At 38.9% G+C, this 17,329-nt stretch overlaps 1 protein-coding gene across 4 annotated transcripts in view; it reads left to right on the forward strand.

Annotated features, from left to right (window-relative positions):
- ASAH1 (N-acylsphingosine amidohydrolase 1) overlaps positions 1 to 13,330 on the forward strand; it is a 31,633-nt gene extending 18,303 nt beyond the window's left edge. For 3 of the 4 annotated variants that reach the window (XM_019953549.2, XM_019953550.2, XM_070781600.1), the window contains 12 exons: positions 216 to 306; positions 1,039 to 1,125; positions 1,939 to 2,017; positions 3,771 to 3,845; positions 4,687 to 4,732; positions 5,469 to 5,613; positions 6,284 to 6,338; positions 6,467 to 6,548; positions 10,376 to 10,507; positions 10,610 to 10,733; positions 11,141 to 11,197; positions 12,775 to 13,330. In XM_019953549.2, the coding sequence (XP_019809108.2) occupies positions 216 to 306; positions 1,039 to 1,125; positions 1,939 to 2,017; positions 3,771 to 3,845; positions 4,687 to 4,732; positions 5,469 to 5,613; positions 6,284 to 6,338; positions 6,467 to 6,548; positions 10,376 to 10,507; positions 10,610 to 10,733; positions 11,141 to 11,197; positions 12,775 to 12,864 (1,063 nt within the window). In that variant the 3' untranslated portion in view covers positions 12,865 to 13,330. The remainder of the gene's footprint in view (positions 1 to 215; positions 307 to 1,038; positions 1,126 to 1,938; positions 2,018 to 3,770; positions 3,846 to 4,686; positions 4,733 to 5,468; positions 5,614 to 6,283; positions 6,339 to 6,466; positions 6,549 to 10,375; positions 10,508 to 10,609; positions 10,734 to 11,140; positions 11,198 to 12,774) is intronic. The other variant, XM_070781599.1, reaches the window with a different exon arrangement.
- The last annotated feature ends 3,999 nt before the right edge of the window (positions 13,331 to 17,329 follow it).

Consider the following 17,329-nt stretch of genomic DNA (forward strand, 5'->3'; position numbering starts at 1 on the left):
ATTCCATTTTAGGGTTTCTAAAATGGCATTGAATAAATGACCCAGGACAGAAGTGCTGAGTGGAAAATGAGCTTTTTTGCAAATTTTGGTTTGAGTACCAACTTCTCTGTTGTTATTAAGAATATGTCTCTAACATACCTATAATGATGTAACTATCTAACCATCATGAGGAAACTGCTTTTAAACATTTGAAGATGATACACCTCTCATTGCAGTTACAGGGGTCCAGTTCCATGGTACACCATAAATCTCGATTTACCACCGTACAAAAGATGGCATGAATTGATGGTGGTCAAAGCACCAGCGGTAGGGTGTGATTCTTAAATCTTTTATTTCTGACTTGACTGAATATAATTGTATTTAAAAGAACACATCATGATACTTTGTACCACGTATTTTAAGAATCTGCTTTCCATGGTTCTCTGCCATTTATAATAAATGATAGTAGAGAAAAGAGGATGTCATTTTTCTGTAGCTTCTCGATTTTTACTAGCCTCTGCCTTTGTTTCTTTATCTCACATCATATATTATCATCTAAAGTTAATCGTGTATCATGTTAAAGATATGTCTTGTTTACATATGTTTTTAAATAGTACTCTCTTATTTAGCTACATATAGATAAGTCAAAAATCTATATCTTTTTTTGTTACACCAAAATTAATCTTTTTTAACACTTAAAAAGCATTCAGTTTTTTTATTAATATATATATTCATTGCACACAGTTGAAATAAAACCTTCTGTAATTCATTGTGTGATTCTTGATTAAAATACAGATTATAGGCTTTCAGAAAATTTTTATTGGGGTATGGTATACATACAGTAAAGTGCACAGATCTTAGGTATACAGATCAGTGTGACATGATGACAATTATGATTACTGTGATTTACAAAACAGGGCTAATCATTTAGTAAACATGGATGTACATTAATTACAAGCCTTTTCTAAAATGGTCTTCAAATACTTTTCTATATGAAGATTAATGTTAAATGTCAACGCTTCCTTATGTCTCTAATCAATTTTTAAATTTATTTTTCAGCTGAAAGTTATAGTGAATTCCATGAAGAATATAGTAAATGCATTTGTGCCAAGTGGAAAAATTATACACTTAGTGGATCAAAAGTTGGTAAGAAATATTATTTCCTACAATAAATGTTAAAGACACACACAGCCAAATATACACACGTTTCGGCAAAGGCTCTATACTTATTTAAAGGCGTAATTTGACAGCCTTGTCTAAGGAACTTGGACAAATTTGCTTTTATTTCAGACTACTGTTAAAACCTCAGAGGGACTTAAAATTCTGGCCCTTGGTAATATTACAAGACATAAAATAGCGTGGTAAATTTCAGCAATTAGTTGCTTTTTAATGTATTTATAAAAGACATGGTTTGTGGATGAACATGGGGCAGCTAAGCCTGCAGGCCACAACTACTGCAACTACTACTCCATCTCCTGCTCCATCTGCTGCTCCGTCTGCTGCTCCAGCTGCTGCTCCAACTGCTACTCCATCTGCTACTCCAACTACTACTCCACCTCCTGTTCCGTCTGCTGCTCCATCTGCTGCTCCACCTGCTGCTCCAGCTGCCGCTCCAACTGCTACTCCATCTACTACTCCAACTACTACTCTAGCCCTCGCACCTAGAGTCCATGCTGCACAACAAGAGAAGCCACTGCAAGGAGAAACCCTCGCACGGCACCTAGAGAGTAGCCCTGCTTGCCACAGCTAGAGAAAAGCCCGAGCGCAGCAAGGAAGACCCAGCAAAGCCAAAAATTAATTAATCAATTTTTAAAAACACAGGTTTTAACCCCTTAGGCAAAAAAAATAAGCTTTGATCACCTGTTGTGGCAACAATGGCTAGTACAGTGTATATGTAAAAGAACCAAATCTCAAAGCTACAGTTCAGGTTGAATGATTGTTAATGTATTTGTTTTTCAGCCTGGTCTGCTTGGCAACTTGCCTGGCCCTTTCGAGGAGGAAATGAAGGGGATTGCAGCTGTAACTGAAATCCCTTTAGGTAAAGTTCACTGCAGTTTTACAAAGTTTATTAAAGTACCCCCAATTTTTTATTGGGGTATGTTAATGCATACAGTGAAGTACATAGATCTTAGGAATACAGATCAATAGAATTTTTAAAATCCAGGAGTGTGTGTGTCTCAGTCATGTCCAACTGTAGCCTGCCAGGCTCCTCTGTCCCTGGCATTTTCCAGGTAAGAATACTGGAATGGGTTGCCATTTCCTACTCCAGGGGAGCTTCCTAACCCAGAGATCAAACCCACATCTCCTGCATTGGCAGGTAGACTCTTTACCACTGCACCACCCGGCACTCCCCATGCATACGTGCGTTTAATCACAACTCAGAACAAGATACAGAAACAAATTACAGCAATCCAGCCTGCTCCATTCTGCACGATTCTGAACTTCTTGGTAACCACTATTTGGACTTCACCTTAGGTTAGTTTTGCCCCTTAAACGTCGTACAAATAGAGCCAAACAATATGAGCTGTTGTCTGGTTTCTTGCACATACCATTATAGGCAGTAGGCTATTGTACGACTAGGATATTTGTCATTTCCACATTTGAGTTACGAACATTCTTGTTCATGTTTTTTGATGGGCATGTACACGTATTTCTCTGGGATATGACCTGAGTTATAGGTTAGCTGAGTATTTAGTCTTGGAGTCTCTGCCAACCAGTTTTTCAAAGTGATTTTAACCATTGACAGTTAGCATAGTATTGATACAAGCCTTTTTTCCACTTGCTGATTCTCCATGTGATAGTGTCACTCTCTTTTATTTGGGCATTTTGTTGAGTGTGTTATATTCACTCTTATGGTTTAATTGGGGCTTTCCTGATAGCTCAGTTGGTAAAGAAAGTGAAAGTGAAAGTCGCTCAGTGTTTCCGACTCTTTTTGACCCCATGGACTATACAGTCCATGAAATTCTCTAGGCTGGAATACTGGAGTGGGTAGCTTTTCCCTTTTCCAGGGGATCTTCCCAACCCAGGGATCGAACTCAGGTCTCCTACATTGCAGGTAGATTCTTTACCAGCTGAGCCATAGTTTCAGTAGGTAAAGAATCTGCCTGCAATGCAGGAGACCCCGGTTGGTTCAATTCCTGGGTTGGGAAGATCTGCTGGAGAAGAGATGGGCTATCCACTCCAGTATTCTTGGGCTTCCCTTGTGACTCAGCTGGTAAAAGAATCTGCCTGCAATGCGCAAGACCTGGGTTTGATCCCTGGGTTGGGAAGATCCCCTGGAGAAGGGATAAGCTACCCATTCCAGTATTCTTGCCTGGAGAATTCCACAGACAGAGGAGTCTGGCAGGATCTAATCCATTGGGTCACAAAGAGTCAGACATGACTAAGCGACTAACATAAGTGATATTTGCCTACCCCCAAAACATAATTCTTACGTGTTTTCTTCTCTATGACTTTTGTTTACTTTTTACAGATAGGCCCATGGTGTATCTCGAATTAACATGCATATGGTATGGGTTAGGGATCAAAGTTCAAGTTCTTTCCAATTGACATTACTGTTGACTAAAAAGGCTATCCTTTCCTCAGTGAATTCCCACAGTGCCTTTGACAGAGGGAGAGACCCCTGCCCCACTAGCCATACAGGCTCACTCAGATTATCTGCAGACACTTAACGTTTGCCCAAGCAAAAACTCACATGATGACGATAGTTACACATTTTCTTAAAAAAGAATTTTCCTGACAATGTCACGATTCTGCATATTGACCAGAAAATTTCCTTTTTTTTCTCATAGGAGAGATTATTTTATTCAATATTTTCTATGAATTTTTTACCATTTGTACTTCAATAATAACAGAAGACAAAGAAGGTAAATGAATGTGTGCTGGGGGAGGGTAGGTGGTGCAAAGCACAAAATAGAAGAAAAATCTTGAAATAAATGAAATCAGAACTTTTAAAATACAGACTTGCTATGCATATATGTGCATGTTGCATAGGGTTTTATAGATCTTGATTTTTTTTTTTTTGGAAAGTGAATTGAAAACTGTTCTTATTTTAAAATCACTGTAACAGCTATTAAAGTTTAATTTAGGCATGCAGACCTGTTGCACAAATTGTTTCAGGACTGAAAACATTCTTTCTTTCCCTCATAGGCTACTTATACCCCTATTTGTGATTTGATCTAAGTACTCACAGGGGCAGAACAGAGTTTCTCCCATCATTTTTGGGCCAATGGATCCTGTGTAGACCAACTTCACTTTTCCATATTTTTCCTGACAAGTCCTTAGATTACAAGGCCCAGGGTGATGTACCCTGATTCACTGTTATTTTTTGACCTATACTCTGGGTACAGCTGTAGGTGACAATCCCTGAAGGGAAGTGTGTTGGTAAGTCACATTAGGTGAGGCCAAGATAGCTTTGTCTGAGGAGGATAGTGTCACGGTGAAACCATGGCCGCTGATCTTTCCCCATCTTCTAGTCTTACCTGGAGCCCTGTGCTCTCAGGTACCGAGGGGGAATCTGGCCAGTGTGACAGGGACAGCCTTTTCATCTTGTTAAGGCTTGTGATGTTAGGTGCTACTTAGTTCTTACTGTTGAATTGAATAGTCAGGAATATTACTTAACCAAAATTAAGTGTCCAGCTTTCGTTTAGAACCAATCGTCCTGTCATAATTGCTGTTACACGTCTCTTCTGCTTGCTTTCAATTTAGGTCATCTACTACATGGGCGAAACTTGGATTTTGGAGTATTTCTTGGGTAAGTAAAAAAACAAAACAAAACAATGTGGTATGTCTCAGTCCCTAAGAAGAGCAGGTAGTATTACATTGATGACAAAGTTAAGTACCAAGTCATTCCCAGAATATGACCAGAAAGGAAGACCCTAGATTTTTTAGTTTTGAGACCAGATTAAGCATGCTCCTATTCAGTTGAGAGTACAAGAATAGCATTCTATTTCATGTGTCTTCTTTACCTTCCTGAAAAAAAAATATGACAGTGCTTTGTAATTGGAGACCTAAATATTATCTGGGATTTGCTATTTATAGGCTGTGTCATGTTAGGGGAGTTACTTAACTTCTCTGATCCTCAGTATTATCATGGAAAATGGAAGATAAAACTTAACTATATTGGAAAATCCTTATGAATATTGATCATTGGGGATTGGGTCGATAAAGCACCTGCTGTAATATCTGACCAGGCTTCCCAGGTGGCTCAGATAGTAAAGAATCAACCTGCAGTGTGGGAGACCTGGGTTTGATCCCTGGATTGGGAAGATCTGCTGGAAGAAGGCATAGCAACCCACTCCAGTATTCTTGCCTGGAGAATTCCCCTGGACAGAGGAGCCTGGCGGGCTACAGTCCATGGGGTCACAAAGAGTCAGATATGACTGCGCAACTAAGCACAGCACACAGCACAGCATAATACTTGACCATAGTCTTCATACTCATCCTTATTGTCACTGTTATTAAATGTCACTGAAATTTGTCTTTTGTAGGTGGAATATAAATAATGATACTTGGGTCATAACTGAGGAACTAAAACCTTTAACAGTGAATTTGGACTTCCAGAGGAACAATAAAACTCTCTTCAAGGCAACAACCTTTGCTGGCTACGTGGGCATGTTAACAGGATTCAAACCAGTAAGGAATCTGTTGTTACCAGATTTTACAGGTAGCTCTGTGTGAATGATGGAGTCTAAGAAAGTGAGAACCTGAAGAGAATATGAAGCCCCAGGTTGTCCCATTGTACTTCTTGTTACCTTTAGCTCATGAGGTAGAGAAGAGTAAGAGGAAGCGAAGATTTCTGAGCCTTTTTTGGACATAAAGCCCATGGTTGGGTCACTAGGGCTGAGTGTAAACCTTGGAATCTGGCCATGGCTCTGGCCCTCAGGCAAGTTAGTCATTAAGTCCTTGCATTTCAATTTCCTTGTTGGAAAAGTGTGGCCAATAACATCTATCTACTTATCTCACACACTAGATGTGAAACATGCTTTGAACTTCTAAAAAGTAGTATCATGCCTTGATTTTTTTTTCTCTCCCCCCACACCCTGAAGTCCCCAGTCTAGGCCCTGATATAACAGTATACAAAAGAGCACAGTCTCTGGAGAAGGAAATGGCAACCCACTCCAGTATTCTTGCCTGGTAAATCCCATGGACGGAGGAGCCTGGTAGGCTACAGTCCATGGGGTCTAAAATAAAAAAAAAAAAGAAAAAAAAGAAAATAAATTAAAAAAAAAACAAAAGAGCACAGTGAGAGGGCTTAAACAGGATGGTGGAGGTTTCTGACCTCACGGCTTTGTTTTCTTTTCAGGGACTGTTTAGTGTTACGCTCAATGAACGCTTCAGTATAGATGGTGGTTTTATGGGTAAGTAGAGAGCTCTTAAATGAAATGGGAATTTCATAGCTGTTTTAAGAAGGCTAGGCTGTGGTTTCTGCTTAATAGTTTAATCTCTTCTAGGTCCTGTGACACTGTGTGTGTTTTATCTCTTCCAGGTGTCATGGAATGGATTTTGGGAAAGAAAGATGCCCAGTGGGTAGGGTTTATCATTAGATCAGTTCTAGAAAATAGCACAAGGTAATCTGTTTAGTTGCTTTATTATCAGATTTTTTATTTTTATATTTTTCCTTGAGGTATAATTGACATATTAGTATAAGAAGCATGCTACAAAATGTTTAGATATTTGTATATATGGCATAATGATCACAATAAGTCTAGTTAACATCTGTCACCACACAGTTACGATTTTTTTCCTTGTGATGAGAAATTTTTAGGTTTATTCTCTATGAAACTTTCAAATATGCGGTACAGTATTATTAACTGTAGTCACTGTGATGTACATGGCACCCTCGGGACTGATTTTATCCTGGAATTTTGTACCTTTTGATCCCCTTCACCCACCTCTCACCACCCTGCCCCACCTCTGTCAGCCACCAGGTTGTTCTCTATACCTGTGAATTTTAAAATGTTTTATTGTAGATTCTACTTCTAAGTGTGATCACATGGTATTTGTCTTTATTTAATTTAGCAAAATGCTCTCAAGGCCCATCCATGTTGTCACAAATGGCAAGATTTCATTCTTTTTTATGGTTAAATAATATTCTATTATATATATACCGCATTTTCTTTATCCATTCATCCTTCCTTAGGTTGTTTCCATAACTTGGCTTATGGTAAATAATGCTGCAGTTAATATGGGGGTGCGAATATCTTTTAGAGTTAGTGTTTTCATGTCCTCAGATCATTACTTAGAAGTGGGATTGCCGGGTTGTGTGGTAATTTTAGTTTTTTGAGGAACCTCCATACTGGTGGTTCCGTAGTGACTGCACCAATTTACATTCCACCAAATGTCACAGGGTTCCCTTTTCTCCACGTCTTGGCCAACACTTATCTCTTGTCTTTTTGATAATAGCCAGTCTGACAGGTGTGAGATGATCCTTATCCTTGCTTTGGTTTGCATTTCCCACCTTCTCATGCACCTGTTAGCCACCTGTATCTCATCTTTGGAAAAATGTCTGTTCAGACCCTCTGTCCGTTTTTTAATCAGATTGTCTGGTTTTTGCTATTGAGTTGTGTCAGTTCTATATATACTTTGGATATTAAATCCTTATCGGATGTATGAGTTACAGATATTTTATCCAGTTCAGTAGGTTGCCTTTTCATTTTGTTGAAGGTTTTATCTGTTGTGTAGAAGTTTTTTAGTTTGACATTGTCCTACTTGTTTATTTTTGTCTTTGTTACCTTTGTCTGTGTGTCAAATCTAGAACTTATTGCCGTCGTGTCAAGGAGCGTTATTACCTGTTTTTCTTTTAAGAGTTTTACGATTTCAGGTCTTAACGTTTAAATCTTTAATGCATTTTTATTTTTGTGTATGGTGTGAGACAGTGGTTTGGTTTCATCCTTTTGCATGTAGCTGTCCAGTTTCCCATATACCATCTTTTGAAGAGCTTGTTCTTCCCCAGTGTGTATTCCTGGTTCCTTTTTCATAAATTATGGGCTGTTTATTCTCTTTCACTGATCGTTTTTTTATGCCAGCAGCATGGTTTTGATTACTGTGGCTTTGTAATACAGTTTGAAATATAGATGTTCTTTTTCAAGATTGCTTTGGCTATTCATGGCCTTTGTTATTCCATACAGATTTTATGATTGTTTGTTCTATTTCTGTGAAAAATGCCTTTAGAATTTAAGAGAGGTTGCAGTGAATCTGTGTAGATTTCTTTGGGGTAGTATGGACATTTTAACATTAATTCTTCCAATCCATGACCATGGAATATCTTTGGTTTTTTGCATCTTCTACTTCTTTCATCAGTGTCTTATAGTTTTCAGTGTACAGGTTTTTCACGCATTGGTTAAATTTATTCCCATGTATTTTATTCTTTTGGATGTGATTGCAAATGGGACGATTTTCTTAATTTCTCTTTCTGATCATGTTACTAGTGTATGGAACCACAACTGATTGTTGTATACTGATTTCATGTCCTGAAACTTTACTGAATTTATTATTCCTAAAAGTTTTTTTCGTGGAGAGTATTATAGTATTATATCATCTGCAAATAGTGACAATTTCACTTCTTACTTTCTGATTTGGATACCTTTTATTTCTTTTTCTTGCCTGATTATTCTGGCTAATACTACCAATACTATATTGAATAAAAATGGTGAGAGTGGACAAGTTTGTCTTGTTCCTAATCTTAGAGGAAAAACTTTTAACTTTTCACTATTGAGTATAATGTTAATGGTGAGCTTCTCTTATATGGCCCTTAATTATGTTAAGGTATGTTCCCTCTGCACACACTGTTTTGAGATGTTGAATTTTGTCAAATGCATCTGTTAAGATCATATTTTTATCTTTTATTTTTTTATTCTTTAATTGGAATTGCTTTATAGTTTTTTTCTGCCATATGACAATGCAGTTCAGCCTTCATTATACATATATCATCTCCCTCTTGAACCTCCCTCTCCTCCCCCAACCTAAGTCGTCAGAGAGCACCACACCGGGCTCGCTGTTACACGGCAGCTTCTCCCCAGCTTCCACTTTGCAGGTGGCAATGTGTATATGTCGATGCTACTTTCTGCATGTCGCACTTTGTCCTCCCCTCACTGTGTCCACAGGTTCATGCTCTGTGTCTGTCTCCCTCCCTCCCTGCAGATGGGTTCATCAGTGCCATCTCTCTAGATGCCACATGTGTGTTAATATACAGTATTTGTTTTTCTCTGACCTACTTCACTCTGTGTAACAGGCTCTGGGTTCATCCACTTCACTATAACTGACTCAAATTCATTCTTTTTTATGGCTGAATAATATTCCATTGTATGTATGTACCACAACTTCTTCATCCATTCATCTATCCTTCATTGCTTAATGGGTATATAAAGTTGATTAGTTTGTGGATGTTGAAACCATCTTTGCATCATGGTACATGAACCTTTTAAAGTAGTTTCTCTTAAAGTACTAATATTAAAATACTTCTGAGCTTTATCTTCCATTGAGAAACTATTTCAGAATTTCTTAGGTGAACCTTTGACACTAACATGGAATTCTGCATGTTTGTGTGTGTGTGTGTGTGTGTGTGTTTATAGCAAGAAAAAATGGCAACCCACTCCAGTATTCTTGCCTAGAGAATCCTGTGGACAGAGGAGCCTGGTGGACTGCTGTCCATAGGGTCGTACAGAGTCGGACACGACTGAAGCGACTTAGCATGCATGCATGCGTTGGAGAAGGGAATGGCAACCCACTCCAGTATTCTTGCCTGGAGAATCCCAGGGATGGAGGAGCCTGGTGGGCTGCCGTCTATGGGGTCGCACAGAGTCGGACACGACTGCAGCACCTTAGCAGCAGCAGCAGTGTATCTGTGAAGGGCATCTATGAAGTTTTCTTGGTATGCAAACAATCCCCCACCCATACAAAAAAGAATTTTGTGTAACAAAATCATTTAAATTGTAATACCTGTTAACCTAGAAGTTATATTCTGTGCTGTTACATAAATCTGGTAGTAGCAAAACTGCCTTTAGCCAGTACTACCATGCAAATGACTAAAATAAATGGGCATTAGTCTTGATTTCCAGGGCATACGATTTAGTAGTCTTCTTTGAAAATCCATTTCCATTTTTGATAGCTCTGATTTTCAAGTAATAAAATAATTTATATTATTTTCCCTAGTTCTGTTGTTGAGTGAAAGGTATATAGACTGTAAGGGTAGATGATGATCATTTCGTTTGTCGTTCACGTTTGATGTCACTGTTTCACTGTGAGGAGCGAAGGACTGTTTTCTCCCTGAGCCATTGTTCACTATTCTTTTTAGAAAAACATGTTCCTCAGATGTTTTCCCTTAGTTTCCACAGCTAAAAATTTCCATTTCAGGTCAACTAAAAGTTTTTCCTTTGTTCTAAATGTTTCTTTGTAGTTATGAAGAAACCAAGAATATATTGACCAAAACCAAGATATTGGCCCCAGCATACTTTATCCTGGGAGGCAACCAGTCTGGGGAGGGTTGTGTGATTACACGAGACAGAAAACAGTCTCTGGATATATATGAGTAAGTACATTTGCTCAAGCAAAACAAGCAGAAACTAAAGCATAGACAGACATGTGTGGATTTAAGGTGTGAAGCCTAGGAGAAATCTCTCTTTGTATCTAGACTCGACCCCAAGCACGGTAGATGGTATGTGGTACAAACAAATTATGACCGATGGAAAAATCCCTTCTTCCTTGATGATCGCAGAACACCTGCGAAGATGTGTCTGAACCAGACAACCCAAGAGGTACATTCCCAGTGTCATATAGAGAAATGGTGACTACTAAAGATTATCTCCATTCTAACATTTTTCATTGGCCTTTAAGAATTTATAAACCTCCTAACAGTCATTGTCTCTGGACAGTTTCCACTGAGTTTTTAACATAAAGAGCAAAATTTCGCCGTACTTTTCCCTTGTTAATGGTGGACACCACTCTGTGGAGTTGAATCTCAGGAATCCAAGAAGGAAGGAAGAGAAAGAAAGCAAGCATGCTATATTAGAATCATCACCTGAACAGTGACCCAAGGGAAATTCTTTCATGGGGGTTAGGGGAGGTTGATTGAAGAATATCTTGGTCTAATGACCCATTTGTGTGGATAAAGCTGCCAACATCTGCATTTAATGTACTAAATATAACTATTTTTGTGTTTTAGAATATCTCATTTGCAACCATATATGATGTCTTGTCAACAAAACCTATCCTCAACAAGGTATTTTTTTTCAATATATGTACATATATGTATTTTTGATTTTAGGAAAAGAATTTGATCCCATGTTTTATCTTTCCCCTTTGTCTTGGATCAATCAGAGCTAGAATTCCAAGTCATGTTTGGCTTAAGGCTGCTTTTTAAAATGTTTTTGTGTGACCAAAACCATAACTCTTGGGGTGTGACAAAGAAGTTAGTCACTGCAGCTTGATATACAGTTTGGTCAGAATATTATTTCCAGCTTTACTTACATGGCATTTGGATTGAATTTAGCATGTTATTAGTGACTTCTCCATCCATGAGGAATTCAATGCTGTATGCTGCAACTAACACCTAATACTACACAAAAGGAAGTCTGAAGTCTATTTTTAGACAGCTTTCTTAGTGGATTAGGTTTTTTTCTTAAACGTTAGTACAGCCTTTTCCCTACTCTTTAGCTAAAATATGCAAAAGTCTTCTGATCATCCAGTTTGCTAATAGCCCCCCTCTTGCATGTTTCTGATTCCTCTGATTTTTCCCATTTGTTCCTTGCCGCCTTTTGCTAAACCCTAAGATCAGTGTCAGAGAAGGCAATGGCACCCCACTCCAGTACTCTTGCCTGGAAAATCCCATGGACAGAGGAGCCTGGTAGGCTGCAGTCCATGAGGTCGCTAAGAGTCAGACATGACTGAGCGACTTCACTTTCACTTTCCTGCATTGGAGAAGGAAATGGCAACCCACTCCAGTATTCTTGCCTGGAGAATCCCAGGGACGGGGGAGCCTGGTGGGCTGCCATCTATGGGGTCGCACAGAGTCGGACATGACTGAAGCGAATTAGCAGCAGTAGCAGCAGCAAGATCAGTGTGCCTCCATGAGAACCTGGCTTCTGAGGGAAGCTTTCCCTCTGCCCACCAACCCTAATGTCTCATTTTGCCCACGCCGTCTTTGCTTGAGTTCACAGTTGGGTTACTTACAGATTCTTGGTGAGTTGGGTGTGTACCTTCTAACCTGTGTGTCTGCATAGTTTTCCTCACTGCTTGAGAAATGGTTCCAGGATAAGGAAAGCCAAAGCTACACTCTATTCTCCACAGTACACCACTGGTCTTTGCAAAGTATGCACTGAGGAGCATTAAGTGAGCCTTAAAGCATTGTGAAGCAGTGTATGGCACAGAATCAAGACCTTGTAAAGAACTGAACATTCTCTCCCATACCTGTTTATAGCGTGGTAATGGTTCTATTGAAGTCAGTTGTTTTCATTATTATTGACTTATTATGTGGATCTTTTGTGTCTTTACACACACACACACACACACACACACACACACACACACACACTCCACGATGGGAAGCCTGGCGTGCTGCAGTCCATGGGGCGCGCACACACACACACACCCACACACACACACACACACTCCACGATGGGAAGCCTGGCGTGCTGCAGTCCATGGGGCTGCAAAGATTTCAGACACAACTCAGCGATTGGACAACAACAAATTTAATGTTAAGAAACTTCATAAGCAGTTCCATAAAAAATGCTGATACAAGTAGGGTCATCTTAGAACTGAAAACATCCTTAAAGTAAAAGTTGACTTTTCTTTCAGCTGACGGTGTACACAGTCTTGATAGATGTTACCAAAGGTCAATTTGAGACGTACCTGCGGGACTGCCCAGACCCCTGCATAGGGTGGTGAGCACACACCTGGCCTACAGGACGCGCCCTCTATGACGTCGGGACCGGAGCTCACGTGGGGCTGAGTGGAGTGGCGTCCGATCTCCTTCCAGAGACTCAGGGCAGTTTCTCTTTGAGGCGTGAGCTTGTCCTGCTGAGTATGTTTATAGGTCACAGGCTGTTTTTGCCATAATGTAGGTGATTGCCGTGTTAACAAATAACTTCTTTCAGTGAAGTACAGCAGTCATCCAGAGTTTACTGTGATTCATTTTGGTCTGACATTTGGAGGCGGGGATAGGCAACTAAAAATGTGGTGGGACCCTCCAGGGAATAAAGCCAAGATTCTCTATGAGCACTGAATCCTGTACCTCTATGTGAGTAAGTTAAATAGCCATTACTCAGTTTTTCACTTTTATCTTTGTATTTGTGGTATGTTTTTGTCTTTTCCTCCTGGCTCTAACTACTATTAAAGTCAATACACTATTGTCTCTGCTGTGACAGCTGTGTATTTCACTAATTTTAATGGGATGGGGATGAGACAGGCATTCAGCTGTATGTTTCTCTTCATGAACATCACATTGATTCTGAATAGAAGGTGGCACTAATCGTAAAGAACCCACCTGCCAATGCAGGAGACATTGAGATGCGGGTTCAATCACTGGGTTGGGAAGGTCCCCTGAAGGAGGGCATGACAACCCATTCCAGTATTCCTGCCTGGAGAATCCCATGGACAGAGGAGCCTGGCAGGTTATGGTCCATAGGGTCACAAAGAGTCAGACACAACCGAAGAGACTTAGCATGCACAAGTAGTACCTTTTGGGGTTCTTGAAGTAACCAGTATGCAAGCAAGGCAGCTTTTATACTCAGAATTGAGGTGTTTCCTTTTTCATAACTAGCCTCCAGCTAACCCCAGAAAGTTATTAAATTTCAAAAACAGTCCCAGTTTCTGTGAATCAAGAGTAAGTAAGCAGGTCAAAGACAAATGGAAAATAGGAGATGAACCGTTACTTAACTCTTCATAAGTATCATTGAATACATTTTTTTAGTTTGTCCTTGTGCTCAGTATGTATATTTTAAAATGTAAATTACTAAAAATGTTTTATAGAAATCAATCTATTTATAAGTGCTAATAGAACTTGTTAACCTTTCATATTTTCATAATCAATTTTGAAATGTATGCCAGCTGGGCTAGACTGTAGCCACTTCATTGCTGTGTAATGTCAGCTGTCTTCGTGACATTCAGTAGTCACTGGAAGAAGTATCAGTCAGCAGTCATGTACGCTGATTCAGTGTATATGTTAAGTGTCAGTTTGAGGGTGGTGGCTATGGAGAAATCCAAGCTGAGTATATTTGAATTAACATTATAGGGTTATGTAAGTGGGTTATTGAACTTATGACTAAGTGATCACAGTCTTACATGACTCATTGTAATTCAGTGGTTATCAACCTAGAGTGTAGGTGTCCAAAGGCAGCTTCTCCGACACAGGAGGTGCTTCCACCAAACTGCAGTGATGAAGCAAGGAGAATTACAAGAGGTTGTGTGTTAAAAACAGGATTTGATTTTTAAAGATCCTCTGTAATTTACACATTTCATAATTTTTTAATAGAAACTGTCATGAATTTTTCATGAAGTCCTATGTCCCCTGCAGTTTACCTCAGCGTGTCTTAAAACAATGTCATTTTCTCTGTGTGCCACGACCTGAGAAAAGGGGAAAGCAGCATCACAGAGCTCTGGATGGAAACCTGGAGGCCTGACTCTGGCTCTTGATCACTCAGTGGTGCGCCCTGGGGCAAGCCACCACTCCTTTCTGCCCCCTCTGACCTGCCTTGGTCAGGTAAGGGTTTAAACCCAGTTTCCCCCCAAGGTTTCCTCTAGCTTTATGAATCCAGACTTAAACTGCATCTCAGGTTAGAAGGCAGTTAGGGAGCAGTTGATATCCAGGTGCTGTTGGAAATGTCAGAACTGTTGTAGTTTTCTTTATTCACAGATGTAAGTGGATGAATCTAATCAAACATTTTCTTAATAGTTAAAATAATGATGACACTCAGTTTGCACGAAGCAAATTAACCTGCATTGTTAAAAGCAATTATGGCAGTAGCTCAGATGCCTCCAAACAGCCTGTCAGTTGCAAATAGGTATACACATATAATACCTGGATAACATGTGTATCTTACACACAGGCCGTAAATATGTTTTGAAAACACCTAAGTTCAATATCAACACTATATCAATCTCAGGAAAACATAGTTAATTCAAGTTACGCCCTACAGTAGGCCATTGGGCTAAATAATTTCAGCTCCCACATATAGATAAGATATGAAACGGGGTTGATAGAATTATTTCAAAGTATAATGATAAGAGATAGGAATTCTAACAAGTCGAGTCCAAGACCACATACGCCCAGGTGTTTGTGGATTAAGTGCAACCTCATCACTTGCAGGATCAATGACCAAGAAGAAAACCTTGATGCTAGTAACAGTTTCTGTTTTTCATGTACTCAAGCTACAACGGACCATATCACCAAATGGAATAAGTAAGACTTTTCATTTCAGTTACTGAGAATAAGTATTTTCATTGTGTAACTAACTCTTAATCACTGGCTCGCCCTGACATTATCAGTAGAGAATTAAGTTTATTGTCTGAACTACAGAAAATTTTATATTTTTTTCCTGTTAATTTACAGTTGCTACATGGAATGAGTCAAATTTTCACTGTTGTTTGCCTTTAAGGATACTGAGTTCTTATTATATATGTAATAGTTTCAATATTGAAACTACTGCCATTGAGAGTTGGCAATAACTCTCATTGCCAGTGAGTGATTATGTCATGTAGGGGAAGGGGCATCCCTGGGCATTACGAGACTCGGCTTCTAGTCTTTGCTCTGCCAATTACTTTCCCTGTATTTAAATAAGAAGAAATCAAGGCGCAATGGAAGATCTTTGATATTTGCCAAGTTTTTAGGGCAACCACAGACCAAGGAATGAGGTTTGGCTGTTTTATAACCAAAATAATAAGGGAATCTACAACACATCAATAAGTACTGAACAAGACTGTTGTCTTGGAAACCAGTAAAAACTTCTAGTTTTCAAATCATTTCCATGTAGAAAATCTGCCATGGCCAAAGCAATCTGATATGGAATATATTTTTCTACCATCTCCTTAAAGCTATCAATATGCCAGGATTTTTTAATCATAGGTAGTTATTTAGAAAAGATTATAGCTATTTTCTTTTTTTAAATCATAGAATTGATAGACTATACAGCTAGATCCTAGATTTCAAGGGTTGAATAGAAGTGCTTTTAATTTTTTTTTTTTTCAAACTCAGCTACTTAGTGATAAATTTGCCATTAAAAACAGAAGAGCTAATAAATTTTCAGGTCATTTATAAGAATTTTAACCAAGGCAATTATCCTTTGTTGTATTATTCTGTGTAAAATACATGAAATAAAATTAAAAAAAAAAAACCTGCAGCTTTGCTAAGGTAGTCAGAAAACAGAAGTGTACATTTTACTGAACTATTTTTTATCATTTTATTTTTGACAGTTCCATTAGTTTACAGGTAGAGTTACTTTTTCCCTCTTAAAATTAAAATACATTTAAAATTTGTAGCACTGTGAACAACAGATTTTACAGAGTTAATATTTTAAGAGTTCAGCTTAAACAACTAGGTGCAATTTTTTATCATGACATTAACAACAAATTTATTTAGAGAGAATGTTTTCTCTTTTCATGTTCTGCTTTAGATATGGCCACAAGATTTAATAGTAATTTTAAAATTTTATTAATAAGGTTAGGTAACCCAGATATAACCTTAACCTTATTAATAAAATAAGACAGAATTTGGTCCACTGGAGAAGGGAATGGCAAACCACTTCAGTATTCTTGCCTTGAGAACCCCATGAACAGTATGAAAAGGCAAAATGATAGGATACTAAAAGAGGAACTTCCCGGGTCAGTAGGTGCCCAATATGCTACTGGAGATCAGTGGAGAAATAACTCCAGAAAGAATGAAGGGATGGAGCCAAAGCAAAAACAATACCCAGTTGTGGATATGACTGGTGATAGAAGCAAGGTCCGATGCTGTAAAGAGCAATATTGCATAGGAACCTGGAATGTCAGGTCCATGAATCCAGGTAAATTGGAAGTGGTCAAACAGGAGATGGCGAAACTGAACGTCGACATTCTAGGAATCAGCAAACTAAAATGGACTGGAATGGGTGAATTTAACTCAGATGACCATTGTATCTACTACTACGGACAGGAATCCCTCAGAAGAAATAGAGTAGCCATCATGGTCAACAAAAAGAGTCTGAAATGCAGTGCTTGGATGCAGTCTCAAAAACGATAGAATGATCTCTGTTCATTTCCAAGACAAACCATTCAATATCACGGTAATCCAAGCCTATGTCTGAACCAGTAACGCTGAAGAAGCTCAAGATGAACGGTTCTATGAAGACCTACAAGACCTTTTAGAACTAACACCCAA

The sequence above is a fragment of the Bos indicus genome, chromosome 27, assembly GCF_029378745.1.
Source record: "Bos indicus isolate NIAB-ARS_2022 breed Sahiwal x Tharparkar chromosome 27, NIAB-ARS_B.indTharparkar_mat_pri_1.0, whole genome shotgun sequence".
Classification (NCBI taxonomy): Eukaryota; Metazoa; Chordata; class Mammalia; order Artiodactyla; family Bovidae; genus Bos; species Bos indicus.